This window comes from Mus caroli, chromosome 7, assembly GCF_900094665.2.
Source record: "Mus caroli chromosome 7, CAROLI_EIJ_v1.1, whole genome shotgun sequence".
Lineage (NCBI taxonomy): Eukaryota > Metazoa > Chordata > Mammalia > Rodentia > Muridae > Mus > Mus caroli.
Window position 1 is genome coordinate 107999318 of NC_034576.1, and position 23297 is coordinate 108022614.

A 23297-nucleotide genomic window follows, 5' to 3' on the forward strand; every position below is an offset into this window, starting at 1 on the left:
GTTAAGAGCACCGACTGCACTTCCAAAGGTCCTGAGTTCAAATCCCAGCAACCACATGGTGGCTCACAACCATCTGTAATGAGATCTGATGCCCTCTTCTGGTGCATCTGAAGACAGCTACAGTGTACTTAGATATAACAATAAATAAATCTTAAAAAAAATTTCTTTAAAAATGTCACCACTTGTTGCTGATACTGTGTCATTTGCCTGTCTTCTTGACTACTTTTTAGTTCATAGTAGATACCAATACTCCAACCCTTCAGAGACCCACCCCACAAGAACCTAGCAAAAACACCTTGGCGAACACATTTATTTAATATAGGGGTGGGGTATTGCTGTCTCTGTCAGTGTGTATGGGGTGGTAGGGAGACAACCAGAGGGACTTCTGAAGTAAGAGGCTGTTCTGGCCCCAGGCTGGGAGTCAGAGAGCAGACTGAGGGTATAAGGGGGGTGTGTAAAGGGGTTAGGGTGAAGCTCTGCACACATCCTTGGGACCAGTCCAGGCCCACCCAGTTACCAAAGCAAGAACCGAATAAATAAAGTGCAACCGTGGGGTTGGGGAGGAAGGGAAGGGCACTGGGCACACCCATGCCCATAGCCCACATTCAGTGCTGCCGGGTCTGGCCCACCTCTTAGCCAGACCCTCTTGTCCAATCACCCCTATGTTCGTCCCTCCATGAGCCAAGCAGGGCCCTTGTGCAGCTACTGGAGGTATCGATAGGCCTTAAAGCAGTGGTTGCCAGCATCAGCCACTACCACGTGGCCATCCGAGGTCAATGCCAAGCCCTGTGGGCCATATAGTGGCTCTGCAGACGTGTTGATATAGGACAGGAAGGAACCAGAGCTGTCGAATACCTGGGGAAGACGTGGAGAATGGAAACAGAAGTCAAGTCAGGCAGAGAAGAGTCTGTGTGGGGAAAGACAGAGAGGCACAGAGAAAGCCTCACCCTCAAGCCATCCCTGGGCCTAACTCACCTGTATGCGGCTGTTGCCCCAGTCGGCCACGATGATGTTCCCATTGGAATCCACAGCTACTCCCGTGGGGGCATTGAACTGTCCGTTGCCCTCGCCATGCGAGCCAAATTTGAAGAGGAACTCTCCATCAGCACTGTACACCTGGTGGGGGAAGGGGCTAGGGACTGGGGACCTGACCTCGGGCAGAGGGCAAGGTCTTGGAGGGTGGGGCAAAGCTCCAGGGAGAATTCTCAGATCTTCAGCTTGGCCCAGAAATTCTTCCCAGGGATCACACACTGTATCCCACTGCCCAGATGATGCTTCCCTGGGGGAGTGAGTGGTACTTCCCATTTCTCTGTTCTGACACTGCTACCACCGTGCTGGGACAGACCATCTCCATTCCACCTTCTCAGCTTGACACAAACAAACAGACACATCCCTGGTTCTGTCTCAAGTCTGCCTTTCATATACATACTGCAATGCCTGTCTCAAGTCTGCCTTTCACATACTTACTGCAATACCTGTCTCAAGGTCTGGGTGCTCACTTCTCATCTTGACCACTGTCTCTAGCGCTGCCCCAGTCAGAGTGACCTTTCTAAGACACACAGAGGTTCACCACACCCCTGCCTGCAATTCCTTAAGCACTCCCCACAGCTCTTAAAAAGGGGGCTAGCCCTTCACAGGGCACACATGTCACAACCTCAACTTGCAGAAGTATACCTAGTCTCAAGTACCCACAGTTGCCGAAGCACCATGAATGATGCCAACTTCCACGTAGGTCTGTTCCTCTGTGTGTGTGTGTGTGTGTGTGTGTTATTTAAAATACAGGGTAGTACATATCTCAGGAAGTCCTTGAATTCTTCATGGATACAAAGGTGACCCTGAACTGCTGTTCTTCCCTCCACCCCGAAGCACTGGGATTACTGGTGTGTATCACCACACTTAGCCTCTTCTGTGTCTTCTGACTCAAACTCTCTCCTTCTCTATTTTTTGGTTAATTCTACTGGTACTTTAGGTCTCCCCTTGTATCAATGCCTTCTGCTCAACCCTCCCACAGTTCCCTGTGCCTACCCAGAATCTATCACTTCAGATGGTAATTTCCTGCTTGTCTCCTCTACCCTGAGCTACTCAAACCTAGAAGACAGGGAATGTGTTTGTCTTGCTTACATGGAGTCCCCAGCTTCTAGCATAGTGCCTAGGACAAAGTAGCCAAGCCATAACTGTTTATTGGTTCAATGAAGGAGTTCAAGGGGGCTTAAAAGAGGAGGGTAGGGAGAAAGGAGTTTTTTGAAGAGGAGGGGTGACTGGGACAGTGGTCATGGAGGGGGAGGACACTGACCTTCACTGAATGGTTATGGAAATCCGTTACTACAATCTCATTCTTGTTGTTCACAGCCACAAAGTGGGGCCCTGAGAACAGAGGGGGGGGGGAGTTAAAGCATTAAAAGTCAGGTGAGGGGTATGATCTCTGGGAGGGGTGAGATACCCTGTCTCTGGGAGGTTGGAACCAGGTAGTAGGAAAGGGGAATCAGGGTCAAGATATAGAAGGGGCCTTTACAACCAGAGGACCCTGGGAAATTCTATGGAATTGGAGCATCTCAGTCTAATCTTGGGGTTGCTTTCTTATACCTGCAAAGTGGCGGTCAGTGGCCCCACGACCTCCAAAACGCCCAACAAGCTTGCCATTGGGCTGGAAGGTGAAGACACAGCAAGATTTGTTATCCACTACAATGATATGTCCATTCCGGTCCACAGCCACTCCCTTGGGTCCCATGAGGCGGCCAGCTCCAATCTTGGTCTGTAGGGAAGGCATATAAGGGACTTTATCCTGACTAGTATAGTAGAGAGTAAAATCTTAGCCTGGGATCAAAGCAGAATCTTGAGCTAGTGACAGACCACTTCAGGGCCTGACTCAGTAGCATGGCCATCTGAGCAGGTCACCAGGGGTTTGTAGTACAGCAACAGCAAGCTTCTCACCTTGAACTTGCCCTCAGGAGAGAAGATGCTGACCCAACGGTTGTCATAGTCTGCCACAATAATGTCTCCATTGGTGTCCACTGCCACACCTGTAGGACGCTGTAGTTGCCCAGGTGAGCGCCCACGGACCCCAAATCGGAACTTGAACTGGCCCTCATTGGAGAAAACCTGGAGTAGAGGAGCAAGGGAGGGTGCAGGGAGGAGGGGAACACTGTGGGTATAGAGGAAAGGGTCCTAGAAAGATCCCATTCATTCAACAAGTATGTGCTGACACCAGGCCACGGGTACAGAGGGATCACTCGAGGGCTACCTTAAGGACATGCAGGACAGGTGTGACGGGAGTATGAAAACACAAAAGGGACCAAGGGTATGGTGGGAAAAGGCACCAAGAGAAGGAGACATGTGAGCCAAAGGCCAATAAAGATATCAACTGAGGAACCAACCAGAAGAATCCATGACAGGCCCAGAGGCTCACTAGCACCAGCCCTGTTTGAGGACCTCACTGGTGTGGCTGGAGTAGTCAACGGGAATTCCATGTGCCCTGGCTATAACTAAGAGCCACTGACAATTTATGGCCAGAGAAGCAATAAGATCAGATCTGCTTTTACAGAAATAGTCTGACAGGAAGGAGTCAGGACTGGAAGCTAGCCAACCAGTTAGAAGCTAAAGCAGGAATCTAGATGACAAATGATGAAGATTTGGACCAAGGAAACAATCTAGAGGGAAGCAGATGGATTCAAGAGAAATACAGAAGAGAGACCCAACAGAACTTCACAGCCAGCTGGAAAGGGGTAGGCAAGGAACATTGACAAGGTTTGTTCTACTCCAGTTATAGGCTGACAAGGCAGCCTTTCTTCTGGACAGAAGAAATCCGTTTTTAAGTTTTTTTTTATTTTATGTGTAAGGGTGTTTTGCCTTCCTGCATCTCTATAAACCACCAGTGCAGGTATCCGTAGAGGCCAAAAGAGGGCACTGGATCCCTTGAAATTGTAGTAATAGAGAATTGTGAGCTCCCATTATGGTTGCTGGGAACTGAACCCTGGAACAGCAGCCAGTACACTTAACCACTGAGCCAACTCTCTAGTCCCCTAGAACGAATCCTTCAATCTCCCCTTCTCCTACTCCTCCATCTTAGCCTCATAAGATGCTAAGATCTTTTCATCCTAAAGTGTCTCTTTTAATCTCTTCCTCTTAGATCACAGCTTCTAATTTAACAGCTCCATTACTCATTGCAGAATTCTCATACACTCTACTTTGTTATAGCCTCTGGGGACACAAGATGGATGGATCAGAGCCAAGAAGCTAACACAGAGAGCTCAAGTTTCTGAACCTTGGACTTGATGTTCAGTTCAGCCCTGCCCTCTCCTTTTGGGCTGGGCACCCAGTGATAGGTCTCCCAGACCTGTCCGACCACAACACATCACTTCTCCTGACACAAGCCTTGTAGCAAGTCTTCACCTGGTCAGCCAGCATTGCACCTGAAGTCTGCACTGGTCCTCTGCAAAGTCAGAATTGCCAGCAGGATAAAAGAAATACCAGAGGGTAAAGACAGGAAGTGGTGGGACTAAAAGGAACAGGTAGTTCAGCAGTGAGGCGGTCCATGACCCTCCTGCTGCTGACAGCTTCAATTCAGACTAACAGTGGGGTCTGGGAAGCCTCACTCTTCCCATCCTTTCTCACACCCCCTATTAGAACTGGCCAACTCCTATTATCTATAGAATTCCAATTTTCCAGGTCACTTCTTTAGAGTTTCCCCTTTGTTCAGATCAATATATACATGTAAAGTTAGGGCTCTACAGTATGCATTTTATACCTTTCTTTGTAACAACTATCACTTTGTAGCTGTATCTATGACCTGCTCCTTCTAAGGATGCAAGCCATGTTTGGAGCTGGTGCTGCATCTGTTTTGTCTGCAGCTGCTTCAGTGGTGTGTAGCTTCTGTCATCTACTATGCATTCAACCAACAAAAGAACTCCCAATTCAATCTCAGGCCTGAACTCGATGAACAGATCCATTTGGAAGCCACCCAGCAGCCTCAAAACTCAATAGGGGTAAAAGCGAACTCTTCAACTTCAAAGGGGCCTGCTTCTTAAGGGGAACAACCGGCATGCAGCCCACTAAGTCCCTCCACTCTCTATCCCATCCCTCTTTACCATGACATCTGGTACTCAGTAAAAGCTGCCACACTGTTTTGTCGCAGCACTAGATTTTGCTACATTAAGTAGATCTCTGACCTCAAAGATCTCAAAGGAAATGACAACAAAAAGATACAAGAAGACAAAACCAACAAACCAAGCCAGAGAAGGAAAAGTGTGAAAACCACCACAGGGAAGGGCTGGGAGAGGTCAGAGGATCACAGCATAAAGGATGCACCCAGAAAGAGCTCATCAACGTTTTTTTGGACTATAACAATGATTCAATGCCAAATATTTACACATCAAGTTATTCATTCAAAATCACAGTCTTTTCTTGCTGTTGTGTGTGCCTGCTCTATCAGCAGTGCTCCACCCTGCTTGATTGAACAAGCTCACAAGGAACCCCAGCCTCAGGAGCAAACCAGGAGAGGGAGGTGGTGTCATATCTTATCAGTCCTGAGTAGCCCAGAGTAAGAGAGGCAAGTGCTCAGCACTGGAATCCAAGAAGCTTACAGCAGCTATGATGTCAGGGTGGACTTGGGAATGGAGCGTTGAGCAAGGACTGTTAGAGAATAGCAGGTGTTTGGAAGAGAGAACTATGCCAAGCCTCTCTCACAGCCCTCCACTAGATGGTCAAGCAGCACCAGTGTTTCTGCATGTGTGGTAAGTGCCCAAGTGTTTATACAACATGACAGATGTCCACAAATCTCAACCTTTGGGCTAGGAAGCATTTCTAGCTTCAAGGGAAGGGGGCGGGGAGGTGGGTATTAAAGGTGATCCTGAGTACAATCCCAGCATTACCCAAGAGCTCCCAAGTTTCCCTTTATCCCTTCCTGGGTTTCTCTGTTTCTCTACCCTAAGAAAAACAGAGCCAACAGGCCTAATAATCTGGCTGCAAGAGTTTCTGCTAGGTGAAGTGGGGCCAAGAAGTTGCAAAGAGTGACAAGAAAGGCAATTCAGGCAGGGTCAAAAACTGTAAAGCTGTTTAAAATCAGGATCTTCAGAGCTAAGGTTCAGCTGCCCAATAATACATTTCTAAGAACTGAGGTATACAGTACAAATCTTACAGGGTAAAATCAAAATTCTATAATCATTTCCAAAACAATTTACAATCTGACCTCAGCCACCTCAGGTTCCGAACAGCAAGCCTCTTGGGATGGGATGGGAACTTCCCGCTCCAGCACTTTCCCACCTCCTTGACTCTGTTTACAGTTCATACCCAAACAATGATATATTTAACAACAGCAAGGTGTTGGGTGTAGTACATTTAATACTCTCAACAATCCTGAGAAATGTGTTTTCTAATTTTACACATTAGTTAACTACAGTGTCAAGAGGTCACATGACTTGCTAGTACAGGGAGAGCCAGGATTCAAGCTGAGGTATCTGGTTTCAGGGCCTAGGCACTCAATCACTATGCTATCTACCACACTCATGCCAACTGTGCTAGGATCAGTGCTGTCTGCAAGGGATGTAAAGGAGGGAAGCCATGTTTCCTGGTTGTAGCAAGGAACTTGCAGTACATCAGAGACCATGAACACTGAGTATGACTGGCCAATAAGTAAGCTATGAGAGGTACAAGGCAAAGAAAGACAGGTCCGAAACCACTAGAGGTTGTGTGCTACCCTCTTGCTCATGAAAGACACTCTAGCCAACCAGATGCCTGCATTCTCCAGGCATTTACTCTGGAGCCAGGCTGGTAAGCTGAAAGATAGCTGGGAAGGGCAGATCTGCAACCTGAACACTAAGACAAAGTAGCCCAGCAAGCAGTAAGCTCAAGAGCAGACAGAGAAGAAAAAAGGAGCCACTGATCTAGGAATTTACACAGTCTTAGCATGGCTGGAAGGGAAAGGCCACAGGAACCCTGGCCCGGATTAAGGGCACTATTTTGACCTGGGTGGGCAAGAGGTACTTTGATTCACGGCTCTTTAAAGACAGTATTGACTGTGGGTTTCATCTTCCAGGAGGTAACCTTGAAGGCCATAGAGTGTGAGTCCTTTCTGGTATTGAAGGAGCTAGGTAAACAGGCTTACCTGAATACATTGGTTGTTGCTGTCTGCTACCACGATGCGGCCACTGCTAGCAGCGGACACACCTTGTAAATTGGTGAATTCACCCTTCTCCCTTCCACGACTGCCTGTGAGTAAGAGATGAGAAGGGAAACATGAATTAACGCTGAGATCAGTCTGAGCCTCACTTCCCTACTCCCCAACCCCCTGTCTGAGCCAACTCATTCCCCCACTACCTTTCCCTGGGCCCCCACCAGCCCCTCCATTCACCCTTCATTTAACTCTGCCCTTAGCCTTCATTTGGCTCTGTGCTTGGCCCTCCTACCAACACGAAAGACGAGTTCATCCTCAATTGGATTGTCCTTCCGTTTGCCACCAGTGCTGTACATGGAGCTCGGCCTACGTACTGCCTTCTGGCGCACATGACTGCCAGGACCACCGGGAGACTTGACCCGGCGCTTCACATCATCTGGGGAAGGTGGCAGGTCCCCAGGTCGAAGGGCACGCACACGAAAAGGGCTGCCACGCACCGGCTGTCCATAGAGCAGCACTGAGAGGAGCAGGTCACCTTCTGTGCGTGCAGTGTACACCAGCTCGTATGTGCCATTTTTGTGGTCCACCACCGGTACTGCAAGGCGCACGCCATCGGGGCCAGTGATCTCTGCACACAGCTCTGCGCTGCCTGTGCGCACCAGCCGCCCATCTTTGTCTTTGGTGGTGACAGTGAGAGAAGCAGGCTGGCCAACCAGTGCCTGGCGCAGGCCCTCACCCGTGGCCACTGTCTCATGGGCTGTAGCACTGGTGGTGAGCAGTGCCCCCAGGTTGAGCACCGATCTCCGCAACCCGTCCACTTCAAGGACCAGTTCCAGCTGGGCATTCTCATGTGGCCTTTCTGGGAAGGCCTGAGCTGCCAGAGCAGCCAGCCTCTCTCGCATGTGCTTTCTTACTAGCAAAACCTCAGGGGCAGAGCCCAGTCTCAGTGCCTGCTCTGCAAAGCTGCAGCTACTGCCAATGTGTTCCTGGCCCTGGCGCAGTGTGTCTAACTGTGTCTGCAACACCTGTTGGAGAAGAGGAGAAGCAGTGAGCATGCAGACTGGCAAGGAGGGAGATGCCAGGATTACTGATGAGTTTGTAGTATCATGGCAGGAAAGACTGACACAGAGACACATGTGTGGATGGGGTGCTGTGGTGGTGGGGCAGACAACCACAGCAATGACAGACCATAGTTAGCAAAGGTGATATGACGCACCTTCTGCTTGGCCCCACAAATGCTCTCCAAGTCGCTGACCAGAGCCTGCTTGCGCTGCTGCAGAGCTTGCTCCAGGTCCTCAAAGGCGGCACTTATCTGGGCCAGGGCCTCTGCCTTGCGCTCTTGCAGCTGCTGGCTGATGCCCCCAACCAAGGCGATAGCTGCAGACAGCTGTGGCAATCTGAGGAGGTAAAACATCTCATACCAGGATGGCTGAAGGGTATCCTGGCCAAATCAGGCCTTTTCAAAGATGGCCTCACTACCGCCCTCTGGGAGATCCCCTACTTGACCTTCTGCAGCCTTCCATTTCTGCCTTTCCCAGACCCTTTCTTTCCCCTCCCTGAGGCCCCTGCCCTGCCCCAGCTGAGGCACCAGTCCCCAGAAGATGCCTACCGGCCACGCACAGCCTCAAGCTGGCGCTGCAGAGCTGCCTTGTGCTGCTCCACCACATCCCGCAACAGCACTGTGCCGTGTTCACGGTGCTCCCCTGCGCGGCACTCACCACACATGGCAGTCTCACAGGCCTCACAGTAAAACTCCATTGTCTGGTGGTACAAGGGCTCCTGTGAGGCGACAGCCACACTACACTTCTTTGCCCCTCCCCTCTGGCCCTCTTCACCCCTGCAGAGCCCCTTAGCCACCACCACCCTACCCTCATCACCTCTCCTTCTCCTCCCACCCCAAGTCCTGGCCTCACTGGGCCTCGCTTGGGCCCACCTTGCCTTCATGGTTGGGGCAGGAGAGAGGGCGGCCAGCCACTGCGCTGAGGGGGTGGGGGTCTTCAGGGTCATGAGCCCCATCGGGTGCCTGCTGCATGGCCTCCATGAGGCTGCTGATGAAGAAGTTGTTTTGTAGGGCTGAGACGCCCTGTTCTGGGAGGATGGATGTCTGCCGGCACACTGGACAGGACAGTGTCAGGCTCTGAGGAGGGATGTAGTTCTGGAGGCATCTGACCAAGGAGAAGGGAGAGTCAAGGGGGGAGTGGCAAAACGTCCCTCATAGATGCTTAACCCCTTTTACATAGCTGTGCAATTAAGATTTCATTTTGAAGCATCTTTGTGTGGTGCACACAGGCCTCATCCACCAGCAGGTGCTAAAAGGCCTCTGAGGACTGAGCAGAAATGCATCCCTGGTCTCTCTAAGAACAGACACATCTACATTCCTCTGCTTGAACAAACAAAGGCTCACCTTTCACAGGTGTTTACCAAACCTCAAGAAAATATGTAACAAGCCCTCATCCTGCTAGCCCTGGCCCCTTTAACTCATTAAACATTTACCGACTGCTTATTCTTGCCAAATTTGTGCCAAGCTCTGAGGGTAAAAAAATAAAACACGGTGCCAGCTTTTAAAATAGTTCCAGTCTTCAGAGGGATTAACAAAGACACAGAATTAAAGACACTGGCCCTAGAGCTAGCGTGCCTCAGTTCAATTTCCAGGCCAGGGACCTAATCCACTTATGGCCGCTGACAAGGTACTGTCATGAACCAAGGAGTCTGCCCTTACAAGATGGTGACAGCACAGAATTCAGTCACATGGGATTAAATGTAAAGTCTGGCCCACACAAGCACAATGCACAAAGAACAGAGGAGATGGGGACGTGCACATGGCTCAGGAGGGGGGAGAAGAGGCTAGGAGGCACTTCAGAGGTCCAGGAAACCTGTGTGGAGAAGTAACTGTTGGGCCAAGCAGAGAAAGGCGGAAGGAGGGGAAGCAGGGTACAGAAAGCACTTTAGCAGGATAGGGACAGCAGTGATGATGAGGAAAGAGGAGGCGCCCAGCAGTAGGTCCCAGCAGCAAAGAGCAGCCAAAGGAGGGCAAATCTGAGGGGACATGAGGACAGATAAGGCAGTGGCACCATCAGAGTTGCTGTTTACCAAGGTCACATGTGTTGGATGCCATGCTTTGTACTTCATGTGTCAGGGCACAGCAAGGGTGAGTGGTCAGAGGAATCGAGCTACTGAGTACTGGAGCCTATATTTAAATGTAAAGCAAGTGTGTGCTAACTAACACACTCAGGATATTCCAGACAGGACAGGAGATAGACCTGGGTATGGGTGGGAACACATGTATATTGAAGAAACACGGCCAGGTGTGGCAGCACACTCCTATCATCCCAGCACTCTGGAGATGTAGTAAGAGGACTGCCTCGATTACACAATCAGCTCAGGCGATGCAATGAGACCCAGTTGGGGTTGGTGGTGGAAGACTAGATATAGGGAGTAAGAGGAAAGAAGGGGAAGAAGGGATGCAGACAATGACAAGTAGATACGGAGAGTGAGGGTGACCAGTCTTAACTGGCTCCCAGCCTCCTAGCTTAGGTACCTCACTGATGGTGGCACACATCAAAACGAAAACACACAGAAGAACAGCACTGTTGAGAAAGGGGGGTTAAGAGACAGAGATGGGGGGGACATCAACATCAGCGAAGACAGAGGAGGACTGCAGAGAAGATGTAGACACTGGTAAGAGAGGGACAAAGAAGTCAGTAAAGATGAATGTGAAGAGCAGAGGGCATGGGCGGAGAGGCTGGAGGAGTGACTGTCCGGTCAGATGTGGGTCTGGAGGAGGGAATGACTCACAGGGTGAGAAGTGGCTCCAGAGTGGAAAGTGCCCACTGCATTTGGCAAACATGAGCAGCCTTTTCTCTGGGAAGGTGACAGCAGTGGCTGCTGGGGAAAAGTCTGAACGAGACAAGTTGAAGGGGTGGGGGCTGGGCAGTTGGGTGGGAAGGTGTTGAAGGACTGGATGGTGTGGCAAGGAGACAAGAAGACAGTTCTTCTCTGCTAATAAGGGGTACTTTAATTTTGCAGTTTATCCAATCTACTACTGAGCCACATCCCCAGCCCAGTATAAATGGGGATTTTGAGATTCTCTTTAAGCTAAAGTTAACCGTAGAGAGGGAGTGATGGGAGAGACTAGGAAACCAGTAAGACAATGTCTTGGGGATGGAAGGAGGCTTGGTTGGGCTAAAGGGGAGGCACGGGCCCCACCTTTGGTGGTGGGAAGGAACACAGGAAGGGTGGTTTTTAGCGGAGCACAGGGACAGAGTCAGAATAAGGGTGCCTAACGTCTCAGGGGGCTCAACCACAGAGCAAAGACTGGAGGAGTAAGGGGTGACGGTGGTGGCTGGGATGAGTCACCCAGGGAGGGAAGCACGATGATTACTAGAAGCAGACAGCAGACTGAAGGCGGCCGTGCTTGGAGATGGTGAATCTACAGAGGAAAGATACCCACGGTGCAAACTGACCTGAATCCCAGACTCTTCTCTTGCTCTTGCCTATGCCTTCTGTTCTGAATTAAAATGTAACAAACATAACATGCCGGGTATGATCTTAAGTGCTTTACAAATAATAACTGGTTTCTCTGTGACCTACTTCTCCCTGAAGTCCCTCCCAGTAGAGAGTGGTTTTTGTTTCATGCTCCACATTCCTTAGGGCCAGAAGGTGGGGTTGGCTCCTCCTTCGTCCCCACTGGAACATTCTATGTGTCTGCAGCTCCTTTGAAGCTGCTCTCTTCTGCCTATCCCCACCCCCACCCCACCCCCTTGCTGCTGTCTCCACTGACCTAGGAGTTTTTTCTTGACTTGTTGAAGTACTTTTCCTGACTCAACTCTTCTATCCCCCCTCACTCCCTCGAGTTCTGCAGTGTTCTCAGTGGCTCTCCATCACGGTCTCTTCCTTACTTCCTCACCACTAAACTTCTTCTTCACCTCACCTCATCCGTTCGCACTCTCCCACTACCGCCCACATCTCAGCAGTGGCCACCTCTGGAATCTGAAACCCACCCCTAACAATGCTTATCATTCTAGTTCTATTCCTTCCATGATCTTGAAGCTGATGGATAACTTCTGTTGGTCAACATCCCCGGACTGCCACAATTTCCAACTGGCCTGGGCTACACAGAGATTCCCCAATTCCACCACCTCCTAGCTCCTGCCTCACTCACCAGCATACACTGCCTTTTCTGGTCTCTCGTTTGCTGTTACTTTTTTACTGTTTACTTCTTTTCCTTGTTACTATTTTGCATTTTTTTTCCCCCTTGAGTCAAAGTATCACTACATAGCTCCTCTGGCCTCTAAACAAGAACTAAAGGTTCATTCCACCACACCCAGATTTGTTTATTTCCTAAGGCAAAGATTTTTCTATTGCCAGCACCCTTCTCTCATATCCCTGTTATATGTTGGATATCCCTTGGCTATATTCCTTTGTATTTAATGACTCAACCTTAGTTTTCTCCTCTCTAAAATGGGAATGATGCATCTTTCTGGAGCTAGGAAGATATCTCAGCCGGTAAGAGGACTTGCTATGTAAATGTAAAAAGGGTTATGTTTGAATCTCCAGTACCCTCGGAAAAAGCCAGGCATAGCTACACATGCCTATAACCCTAGCACTGGCAGCGGGGGTGGGGTGAGGGTGGTGGGGGTGGGAGACAGCAGATCCCAGGAACCCACTGGCAAACCAACTTAACCAAACAATGAGCTTCAACAAAAGACCCTATTATAAGGCAATACAGCAGAGAGTAATAAAGGAAGACACCTGACACCTTCCTTTGGTCTTTACATGATGTATATGAACTCACACACCTAGAAAATGCACCTACTTATACATCATACACAGCCAGAGGGCGGGGGAGGGGAGGATAATGCATCTTAAGTAAAATAATACATGTAAACCAAGTAGAAAATCCATGGCCAACTATAAGCAGTCACTGATTTCACCCAAGAGTGCTTAGTGAACTAGGCACACAAGTACGCCGGCATCTAGTTACAGCTGTGACATAGCACTGAGCCTCTGTAACACAGGCTTAGTGAAGGACAAAGGTGAGAGAGAAGTGGGCCAGGGATAGTGAGATGATCAGCTGTAGGGCTGAGGATGGACAGAAAAGAAAGGGAAGCCAGGGGGAGGTGGCAACGTGGGAAGAAAGGGAGCAGCCAAGGAGCCTAGGCTTTAGAGCTAGTCAAAGGTGTCACAGCAGTATCAGGGTGGAAGGAGCCAGAAGAGGAGGGGCTGGAGTTCACAATTGTGGAAGCACTACTTTCCAGAGTCAGATAGACAGAGTGGGTTGAGGTCCACAGGCTGATGGAAGAATCTAAATGAGCAAGAAGCCAAGATTGTTGCCCACTAGTAAACAGGAAGAAAATATTAAACCTGGAATCTCAAAGGGGAGGGCTCTCAGGGAAGCAGGAGGTAGACAGAAGGTTTGGAGAGACTCTGGTGAGAAGACCTGGGGGCTATGATATCTAAGACACAGCCATGAGATCGGAGGTCAGAGAGTAAAAAGCTGCCAAAACACAACGGGAGCATGCAGAAAACCATGCAGGGGCTCTGAGTGGATCTCAGGTAAGATGACTTTCCTAGTGGGCTTACCGAGCCCACCTCCCAGTGGAGACCACTGCAATCATTCACTATGCTCCAGCTCCACAGGGTTTCTCACAGGCCCCTATCCAAGACATTCCTAGGCCACAAGGCCTTGCTGAGTTTTCCACTCTGCCTCACCTGCTCTTAAATTCCCTTTACCTAACTCGTGGGATGAAAAGGATTCAACAAACTTCAACGGATCACTGAGCTCACACAGTTGAATACCATATCTGCAGAATTTACTGTGAGTGCAATTCAGGGTCTACAATGCAGCTCTATAAATGTCACTTTACTACAAACCCTTAAATCATAAAGATCATGTCTGTAGGGCTGGATATGGTGGTGTAGCGCATGCCTTTAATCCCAGTACTTGGGAGGCATAGAGGAACAGATCTCTGTATGTTCAAGGACAGCCAGCTCTACGTAGTGAATTCCAGTCTAGACAAGACTATACAGTGAGATCTTGTCTCAATAAATCCATAAAATAATTACTTTTTTCCCCATCTGCTTCTTGGTGCATACTCAATCACTTGGATAGGGTCTAACACATAGCAGTTACTCAATAAAGCAATATTAGAAGAACGAAGGCAGGATGCATAGAAGCCTAGAGGCTGGGCAGTACTGCCTTTCATTTAGTGCCTCAGAACAGACAGAGAAGAACAAACCTAATTTCAAATATCCATCCCTCCATCAGTCACAAACTACGCTGGTCCCACTGCTGCTTGGGAGCCTCAGTGCTGATTTCCCCTCTGGCTGCCTTGAGATCTGGGAAAGCTGAGAAAGCCTGATTCTAGGCAACTCTCTGGCCCAGTGTTCAGAGTTCTGATACTCTCATAGCTTACTGCAACCCAACCCTTGTCTCCTGCAGGATGAGGTTCATTTGTCTCTCTCTCCCATGTATTCACATTCCCCTTGTTTATAACATGGGTTTTCCTTGGGGGCAGGGGGCTGCAGGGTCCTTGTCCCCTCCAGTAGTTCTCCTCACCTTTCACAGAAGGTATGTAGACAAGGCAGAACTTTGGGGCACCGGTACCGATCCAGACAGATACTGCATACCAGAAACTGCTTGTCCATTGGTTGCACTTCCGGGCCAGGGCTGTCCTCCCTCTTTGCCATGGTGACCACAGATGGTTCCTGTCACTCACACCAGCCTGTGTACAGAGAAATAGTCAGCAACAGGAAAGCCAGCAGTCCCTCCCCCCCCTCCCTACCAGATCTCCTGCAGAGAAATGTGCCCCTTTCTTCCCTGCAGGGACAGGACAAGGTGGTGGCTGAAGTGCGTGGGCTGAGTGACTCCTGAACATGGCACTATTTTAGAGCACAGATTTGGGGTTACACTGGGTTTTAAAGGCCCTCTCTGGGCAGCTTGGTGACCCTGGATCATTCTAATCTACAAGCTTCAGTTTCTAATTCTTTTTTTAATTAATTAATTAATTAATTACTATATGTAAGTACACTGTCGCTGTCTTCAGACACTCCAGAAGAGGGCATCAGATCTCATTACGGATGGTTGTGAGCCACCATGTGGTTGTTGGGATTTGAACTCCGGACCTTCGGAAGAGCAGTCGGGTGCTCTTACCCACTGATCCATCTCACCAACCCTAGTTTCTAATTCTTAATAATGCAAATACTATTTCCCATCTCACACGGTTGTTTTAAGAGCCTGAGAGAGGTCATGTCAAGTGCACAGTACAGGGATAACTTTGCACTGACACCCCCAACTCTTATTCTGCTCAGCACCTCCATCCCACCTCTAAGAGTCATTCAGGTAGCTCATCCCCCTACTACTTAGCACAACTGCTCAGGGGTGCACTCTTCGCCACACTGATCAGTATTAAAGTTAAGGATGACTCGAAAGCTCTCCTTTCTCCCAAATTCCAAAGCGTTGCTCCCATCTCAGGCCGCCCCGCGCTCTCTTTCATTATTATTATTATTGTTATTATTTTATTAGGTATTTTCTTCATTTACATTTCCAATGATATCCCAAAAGTCCCCCATGCCCCCCCCTCCTTGGCCCTGGTGTTCCCCTGAACTGAGGCATATAAAGTTTGCAAGACCAATGGGCCTCCCCTTCCACTGATGGCCGACTGGGCCATCTTCTTATACATATGCAGCTAGAGTCACGAGCTCCGGGGGGTACTGGTTAGTTCATATTGTTGTTCCACCTATAGGGTTGCAGATCGCTTTAGCTCCTTGGGTGCTTTCTCTAGCTCCTCCATTGGGGGCCCTGTGATCCATCCAATAGCTGACTGTGAGCTGCCACTTCTGTGTGTGCTAAGCCCCGGCATAGCCTCACAAGAGACAGCTATATCAGGGTCCTTTCAGCAAAATCTTGCTAGTGTATGCAATGGTGTCAGCATTTGGAGGCTGATGATGGGATGGATCCCCTGCTCTGAGCTCTCTACTAGGATGGAGTAACTGGTATTCTGCTCCTAAGCCTGTGCCTTCCCATCCACCACCCCTTCTAATCAGAGGGAATTTTCTGAACACAATTTTAACCCTACCATTATTCCTCTTAACTTCCTTTGATGGTTCTCCACCGTCCGGAGGAGAAAATCCTTAAACTAGCCCTAGAGGCTGAGTACCAATACTTTGTCCACACCTCCCACTCAACCTCTGGTCTCACAACGTGTGATCTGTCATAATGGTTTCACTTCCTAGAAAACTCCATGTTCTCTTTGTTTCTGTAGTTAGACATTCTGTTCCCCTCTGCCATCGATATTCCCTTACCTAACTTTCATGTAAACACCACTTCCTTTAGGAAGGCCAGACTTCCCAAAGTCTGTGTTAAGTGCTACTCCTGTTCCTTATATTTCCTCCATCCTAAACCTTACCCTATACTAGAATTTTGTTACATCTCTGCTCCCTTCCTATGCAGTGTTCTTGAAACAGGCATAATATTTTACTTTTCCATTTCTAGGACTTAGCAAGGAGTATGTTACAAAGAACATCTTTCCTGAATTGGATAACTAATTCAAAATATTCCAGTGTGCATAGACACAAGAAATGTCTGAGCAAAAGTGAGGAAGTGACAGTGGACAGATGGGTGTAGTGGTGCACATCTTTAATCTCAGCACGTGGCAGGCAGACATAGGTAGGTCTCTGTGAGCTTGAGGCCACAGTGAGTTCTATAGTTGCCCATAGGTGGCAAGGAGTACTATGAAGAAAAATGGTATGAAGAGAAATGAACTTCTTCACTGAGTGATGACAAAGGCTCTTCAAGCAGAGGATGTAAGTTGGGGTGCTGGTAGGAAAGGTGGGGAGACTGTAGGGCTGAAGCAAAAGGCCACGGACATTCTTGGGAGAAGGTTCATCTTACATGGACCATGTGCTGAAGGCAAAGTGAATGCCAGCAGCACTAAGTGAGGGGACACAGAGATTGTGAAGAACTCGTAAGCATGGTAAGAATATTATTTTATCCTAAGATAGGCAAAGGGATGAGGCAACTTACAAAGGGAGGATAATAAGCCAGAGCACACTCTTTTGGTATGACAATTATGGAGGAATAGAGTGGGGAACAGAGTGAGGGAGGTCATCAAGAAACTACCCCAACTATTCTGGTGCCAGTGTTACAGAGCCAGAGGCAGAATGATAGACTAATGCAAGTAATGTCTGTGAGGCTGAATCAGGACAGTGTTATAGACTGGATGTCAGAGGTGAGGGGGACATTGATAACAACTCCCCAGTTTCTCAACTGAACAAATAGAGGGCCATGGATAGGCAGAAAGAGCTAAGGTGGTGTGTGTGTGTGTGTGTGTAGGGGGTAGGGGGCTGTCTGAGGGAATGCTGTTCCGGGCGAGGTGAGTTTGAAGTTCAGACATAATGTCCAGGTAGAGCTGTTAAGTGAGAAACAGAATACAGGTGCTCGAGAGAAGTCTAGGCTTGTTATTGATTTGGAATCACTGTCATTAATAGGCCCTTAAAGCAATAAGAATGGATGAGACTGCATCTTGGGACAGAAGTGGAGAGTGATAGAGGGTGGGGTGAAATAGGTTAAAGACTAGAAGTGTTCACTATGTGTGGTTTTGGCAGAGTAGTTCAGCTCACAGTGATGAGCAGGTGAAGTTAACAAAGCAGGTGTAGACAATCTGTGACAGAAAGTTATCCATGAAGAGGCTGAAAAACAGGCAGTGACTAGGACCATATCATCACTGCTGTGCCCAGCTTCATGCACCATGGGTTTCTTTAAGACAATGAATGAATGACAGCCCATAGGCCTCTTCAGGTTTGGGAAGGTATGGGAGGAAAGCTAAAGTGCATTTGTCCAGCGTGTATGTGCTGGTGGGTGTGAGAAGGTAAGGAAGGACTCACTTAAGAGCATCTCTCCTGATGTTGGCACTGGCATTTGGGGGGACTTAATACCAGGGCATCATTAGAGGGAGGGAGGGAGGACAGCTTGGTGGCTGGCAGGGCAGGGAGGTTGGAGACAAGCTGAAGCTTCAGTCTGTAAATGGCAAGGCTGGGAGATAGAGTACCAGTAGCGGCTGAGCCCAGCTGGGGCAGCTGGACGTTAGGCTCCACCCCTCTTTAAACTCAGGGGATCTCCCAGCCTGTCACACAGAAGTGGGAATTGGGCTCTGTCCAAGGACCAACAACTCCTCCCTCCCTTCCCCTTCCTGCTTCTACTTCCCACTCTGATACACAGGACATCACATCTGCTGTGGCCATGCCCCAGCCTGATTCTAGGATTTGACAGATTGATTCCTTAGGCTCCTCCCACTCGTGGGTCACCTCTCAATTCTAGAGATAACACCTTCAATAGGCCAGGACTCAACAGCAGACATTTGGAGGATTCTGGACATAGAACTAGGATGCAACCTCCTTCCTTGGGCATCTTTGTCCCTTATCCCACCCGTCTCTTTCATGGTTCAGTTCTAAAGGCACTTCAGTCCTCATCCAGCATGCACTGGACACCTCTGCTGGGACACAAAGATAAATGAACACAGCTGAGCCTTCATGGATTCCAAAATCAAATAAACAGACTTCTGCAATGCAGTGTGGTGACAAGCATAAGGAAACAGACTGTTCTAGGAGTACAAAGAAAGTCCACAACCCGGACCTGGGGCAGGAATGGAGATTGAGGATGGGTAAGTTACAGAAAGAATACATGCTGCCTTCTGCCTCTGGAAGCTGCATCACTGGCTGTGGCAGGAAAGGGCTAACAAATGAGATGCAGAGCTAAGCAGGGCTCCACCACACAATGGTTTGTTGCCCTTATTAAGGACTTTACCCCCTTCCCTGTTAGGGGATTAAGGCTTTATCCAAAGTGCAAAGGAAAAGTGTGGTGGTGGTTGGTGGGTGGGGGTTAAGCCCAGAATGACAAAAATAGATTTTTGATTGGTGTGTGGAAATACACAGGTCAAGAGTGGAAGTTTAAGAAACCAGCCTGAGGAGGGTGATTGGTTGCTAAGGGAGGCCAAAATAATTTTCATAGGCAGAAACCAATAGAACCTGGTAACTGGTTGGTTTCATATGAAGAGACAGGGTAGGAGAAGGGATTAGAAAGGGTTACTAGTTTCTAGCTTAGAAACTGGAAGAGTTTAGATAACAAGTCCATTGTGGACCACAATGACTCCACGGTGCCCACGGGACACAGCAGAAGTGGAACAGTCCAGCTGTTGGTTAGAAAGGCAACCTCCAAGTATTGGAAAGAGAAGACATGGATCTAGATGCCTTTGGTAGAGAAATATTTCTGAAGCCACAGTGAAGTGGATGACACCAGGGTAGAGTGAGAAAGGAGAGCCTGCAACTCAGCCCCAGGGAGCAGCAACATTTAAGATAAAGGCTCAGAACGCCAAGTCTGCAGAGAAGGTTGAGAAGGTATCAGAGACAGGAATGGCAGGAATGGCAGAGAGGAAGCAAAGATATCTAGAGGCCAAGGGAGAAGAGAGGTTTACTATCAAGGCAGTGATTGTCACTGTGAAATAGAAGAGACTCTGTGATTTAAAGACCACTAAGAAACTGCTCTAGCCTCAAGAAGTGTAGTTTCTGGGATCTGGAGAAGTCAGACTCAGAGAGTTAAGTTGATTTTGAACAAATTAAGACAGCTAGTGCTGAATGAACGAGATGCTGGACGTGGGAGTGGGGGGGATGAGGAGGGGAGGGATCTGCTTCAAAGCTTTTCAGTTTTTCCAGATTCTCAAGCATCCAACCCCCCACCCCCCATGTTCTCCTCCAGTCACACAACATTTTCACTGTGCAAGACTTACACAGATGTGATCTGGAGGTGGCCACAGGCATTGTTGAGGTGTGTATGGGTGTAGGGAGTCAGCAAGGCTCACCTACTAAAAAGATACACTCCTACTCACTAGCCTCCAGGTATATTTGATCATTTGAGGCTCAGAAAAATAACAAATGTCTGTAGGTTGTAGCCTTTGGGCTTTCTCCAAAGGAGAAGAAACAATGGATGGGGGAAAGCCCTAGGTCCTGAGCAACCCTTCCCTTCCCAGAAGTGATGAAATTCATATTACTAATCTCCCCCACTAATGCCTGACAGAGTAGGTACAAGAAATTTCCCTGGGCACACTCTACAGCAAGCCCTTCATCTAGGAACCAGACATACAAAGTTGGATCAAGTGGCTCCCTACTTTGTTACCTGTGGGACACTGACACGCACATACATAATGACAAGGTGATAAGGTCCATGAGACTGACATGTTCAAAATGCTATGGCAGGATGATTCTAACTTGGTGGAGAATGAAAACAAGGAAGAGATGTTTGAACTGGATCCTGAGTTTGATAGGTACCTTGGGAAAACTTCATAAAAGAACGGAAATATGAAACATTTGCAAACAGACTGAGTTCCATGGTTTCACGATCTAAGTCCCTCACTCGTGCCCCCCCTCCCCCACTGCCCATTTCTTACATGTTTAGTTCATGGGGTTTTGTTTCAGGGTCTCTTCTCTGTTTACATACGCTGCCTGGGTAATCTCATTATTTGCCACAGTCTTAATTCTTACTCCATTCTAACAAGCTCCAAAGCCTTGTGCTGAAAGGCTCCTTTGAACTCAAGACCTATACATCTAATTGCCCTTCTAGACATCTTAGCCTGGATGATAAACAGGAATAGTTCCAAACTAAACTCCCTTCCTCCTGACCTTCTCCTCTTGCTGTGCCTCTCCTCTCTATAAAAGATGCAACCATCCCCCGGGCCTCATCAGCCAGAACCCAAGTCATCTCAACTCGGACTTTTCTCTCACCTCCGCATACAAGGTTGATGTAACCTTGATGCAAAAAATTTGCTCAAGTTTAAAAAGTCAAGAGATGTATCCATTAGGGCTGGGGTCTCCATGACTCTACACTTGTGCATGCATTTACACACACACACCTATTGACAATAATAATCAAAGAAAACGAGGCTATCAACTTAAAGGCGAGCATGGGAAGGGTTAGTAGGAGCATAACTGGGAGAGGCTGGAGGGAGGAAAGGGGGGAGGCAAAGTGATGTAATTCTATTTTAATTCAAAACGTATTTCTTTAAGGCATGAAATTTAGGATCTAGTCCTGTCACTAACTCTACCACACAAGATAATATCTAAGCAACTTTTTACCTCATACCCATATTTGTACAATGGGAGGAAGAGGGTGGTCTTGTTTTCAAAAATCAAGGCTCCTTCAGACTGCAATGTGCCATGACTAGATCCTAACGCAAACTACCTTGATGATTTGACTGCTAACTTCCATCACATGGTTAGGCAAGTTAGAGAGTGCTCACAAGCGGCCCCTCTTCTTGCTTTCCAAAATAAATGTTTTCTGAGATTGTCACCTTGGCATTCACTCTCAGGACTCTCCTCTATAGCAATCACATACCTTCTGAACGAAGGCGATACTATCCCACCTATGGTTCTTTTTTCTCAAGTTCCATTAGCAGAAATGCCACTGTCCCCTAAGCAGCTGAGCTGGTAACTACCATATAGAAAGTACTCAATAGATGCTGGTGACAGAAGAGTTATGTTTAAACTCTGCAGGTCCCTCTCAGCAAAGAGAAGCAAAATCAAAAGCAGAAACAAGACAAAGGAACAAAATTCCAAGGAGAGAGACCTCTATAACACAAGGTAGCTTCCCACAGTCTAAGTAGCAAGTGGTAAGTCTCACTGGAGGCATCCAAGCCGAGAGAGGCAGGGCACCTGTCAGGCCTGCCGCTCACATTCCCATTCTGCAGCAAATCAGACCCCTGCCTAGGAGATAGGCACTGATATGCTGCACAGTATGTCTGGAGACCTGGATAACCACTGCATCCTCCCTGGAATCTCAGATCTTCCCTCTGGAGCAAGTCCTGGATTTTTGCGGTCCGCATAGGACTCCCACACCAGGAACATGCACAGGGCCTCCCTTTTTTTTTTTTTTTTTTGAGTCAGAATGACCTCCCTGGGGTGCAGCCTGCCCTTCCAACCTGCAACCATCTGTCCCTGCAGATTTGTGGCCCAGGTTCTGAAACCAAGTGCAGGAGGAAAGAGGTGGGGAACCAGGGAGGGGACAGGAGTCCTCCAGCCAGGGCCCAGGCTGAGGAAGAACTAGAGGGGTCCTTTCCTACAAGACACAGCCTCTGCAGGAAGCTTCCTGTCCAGCAAGCAGTGCCCGCAGTGGAGGAAGGATGTCCTCCATCCTGGCTGGTGGGCTTCTTGGTGCCTAAGGAGGACGGAGAAGGGAGCAGGGGTGGAGGAGTCTGCACTCAGGAGAAAGGAACCCTTTAGATGAGCGGGGCCACAAGATTCCAGAGTGCCAATCAGCAACCCCACCCACCCACCCCCATCACCATCGGCCGCAGCTTTCGGTACCCTCCGCCAACACAGAGACTCCCAAAACCCGCGCTCCTAAAATGAACCATCACCCATCCACCCGCGCCTCCCCCCACCACACAGCCCGCAAACACGGACCTCACGTGAGCAGCCACAGCCCAAAGAATCCCCCGCTGCTCTCACAGACACGGACACGCCTCACGTGGACAGAGACAGGAACAGCTTTTGAAAGCATCTGTGCCCCCACCCAAAGACGCTCGGACCCACACACCGCCGCTAGCACCAGGACCCGCACCCCGATACACAGGAGGACCAGACGCACCCTTGGGGCCCGCGCGGCGCACTCACGGCGTGGGAGCAGGATGGGAGGGCAAGGCCCGGACTGCAGCCACTCGGAGCGGCCCGCAGCGCTGCCCCCGCTGCCAGCGCCCGTCCGCCCGGCCCTGCCCGCGGCGCCGCCCCACGTCCCGCGCCTCCGTCTGTCCCCGCGCCGGCGCCGCTGCCGCTGGACCCGTCGCACAGGCCGGAGGGAGGGGCCGGGGCGGGGCTGCGGACCCGTCGGGGGAGGGGGCGACTCCGGAGCCGAAGGCCCGCCTCAACCACGCCCCCACCTCTCAGACCACGCCCGCCAGCCCCTCCGCCCTTGCGGCTCTTGGCTCTCCCTCTGCGGTGCGGTTTGGAGCTGGCAAGCGGATCCCGGATCCTAGATCCTAGATCCGGGATCCTCGCCTGCTGCCTCTGGCTCACGAGGCCTAAGGGCGAGGGTGAGTAGCTGGGCTCTGATAGTGGCACTTGATGCCCTCAAGTAAAAGCAGCTAGAACCAGCTTTAGTACTCCGAGAGCCCGTTCCTGCTGCTTCTGGTCGCTCCTTCCTGGG

General features: G+C 49.4%; 1 protein-coding gene across 5 annotated transcripts; it reads right to left on the reverse strand.

The window, feature by feature from the left end:
* Positions 1-292: 292 nt before the first annotated feature.
* Trim3 (tripartite motif containing 3) lies at positions 293-22937 on the reverse strand. 5 transcript variants are annotated; one of them, XM_021167491.1, is made up of 12 exons: positions 22769-22937; positions 14667-14832; positions 9042-9273; positions 8718-8869; positions 8325-8505; positions 7401-8133; positions 7100-7203; positions 2932-3099; positions 2584-2752; positions 2294-2364; positions 976-1116; positions 293-855 (listed from the first exon to the last, which is right to left on the reverse strand). In XM_021167491.1, the coding sequence occupies exons 2-12, from the start codon at positions 14795-14797 to the stop codon at positions 703-705; spliced, it is 2235 nt and encodes a 744-aa protein (XP_021023150.1). In that variant the 5' UTR covers positions 14798-14832; positions 22769-22937; the 3' UTR covers positions 293-702. The 5 variants fall into 5 exon arrangements, with proteins under 5 accessions (XP_021023150.1, XP_021023149.1, XP_029335725.1 ...); XM_021167490.1 differs by having other exon boundaries at positions 22743-22937; XM_029479865.1 differs by having other exon boundaries at positions 8718-8887; positions 22743-22937.
* Positions 22938-23297: the final 360 nt, after the last annotated feature.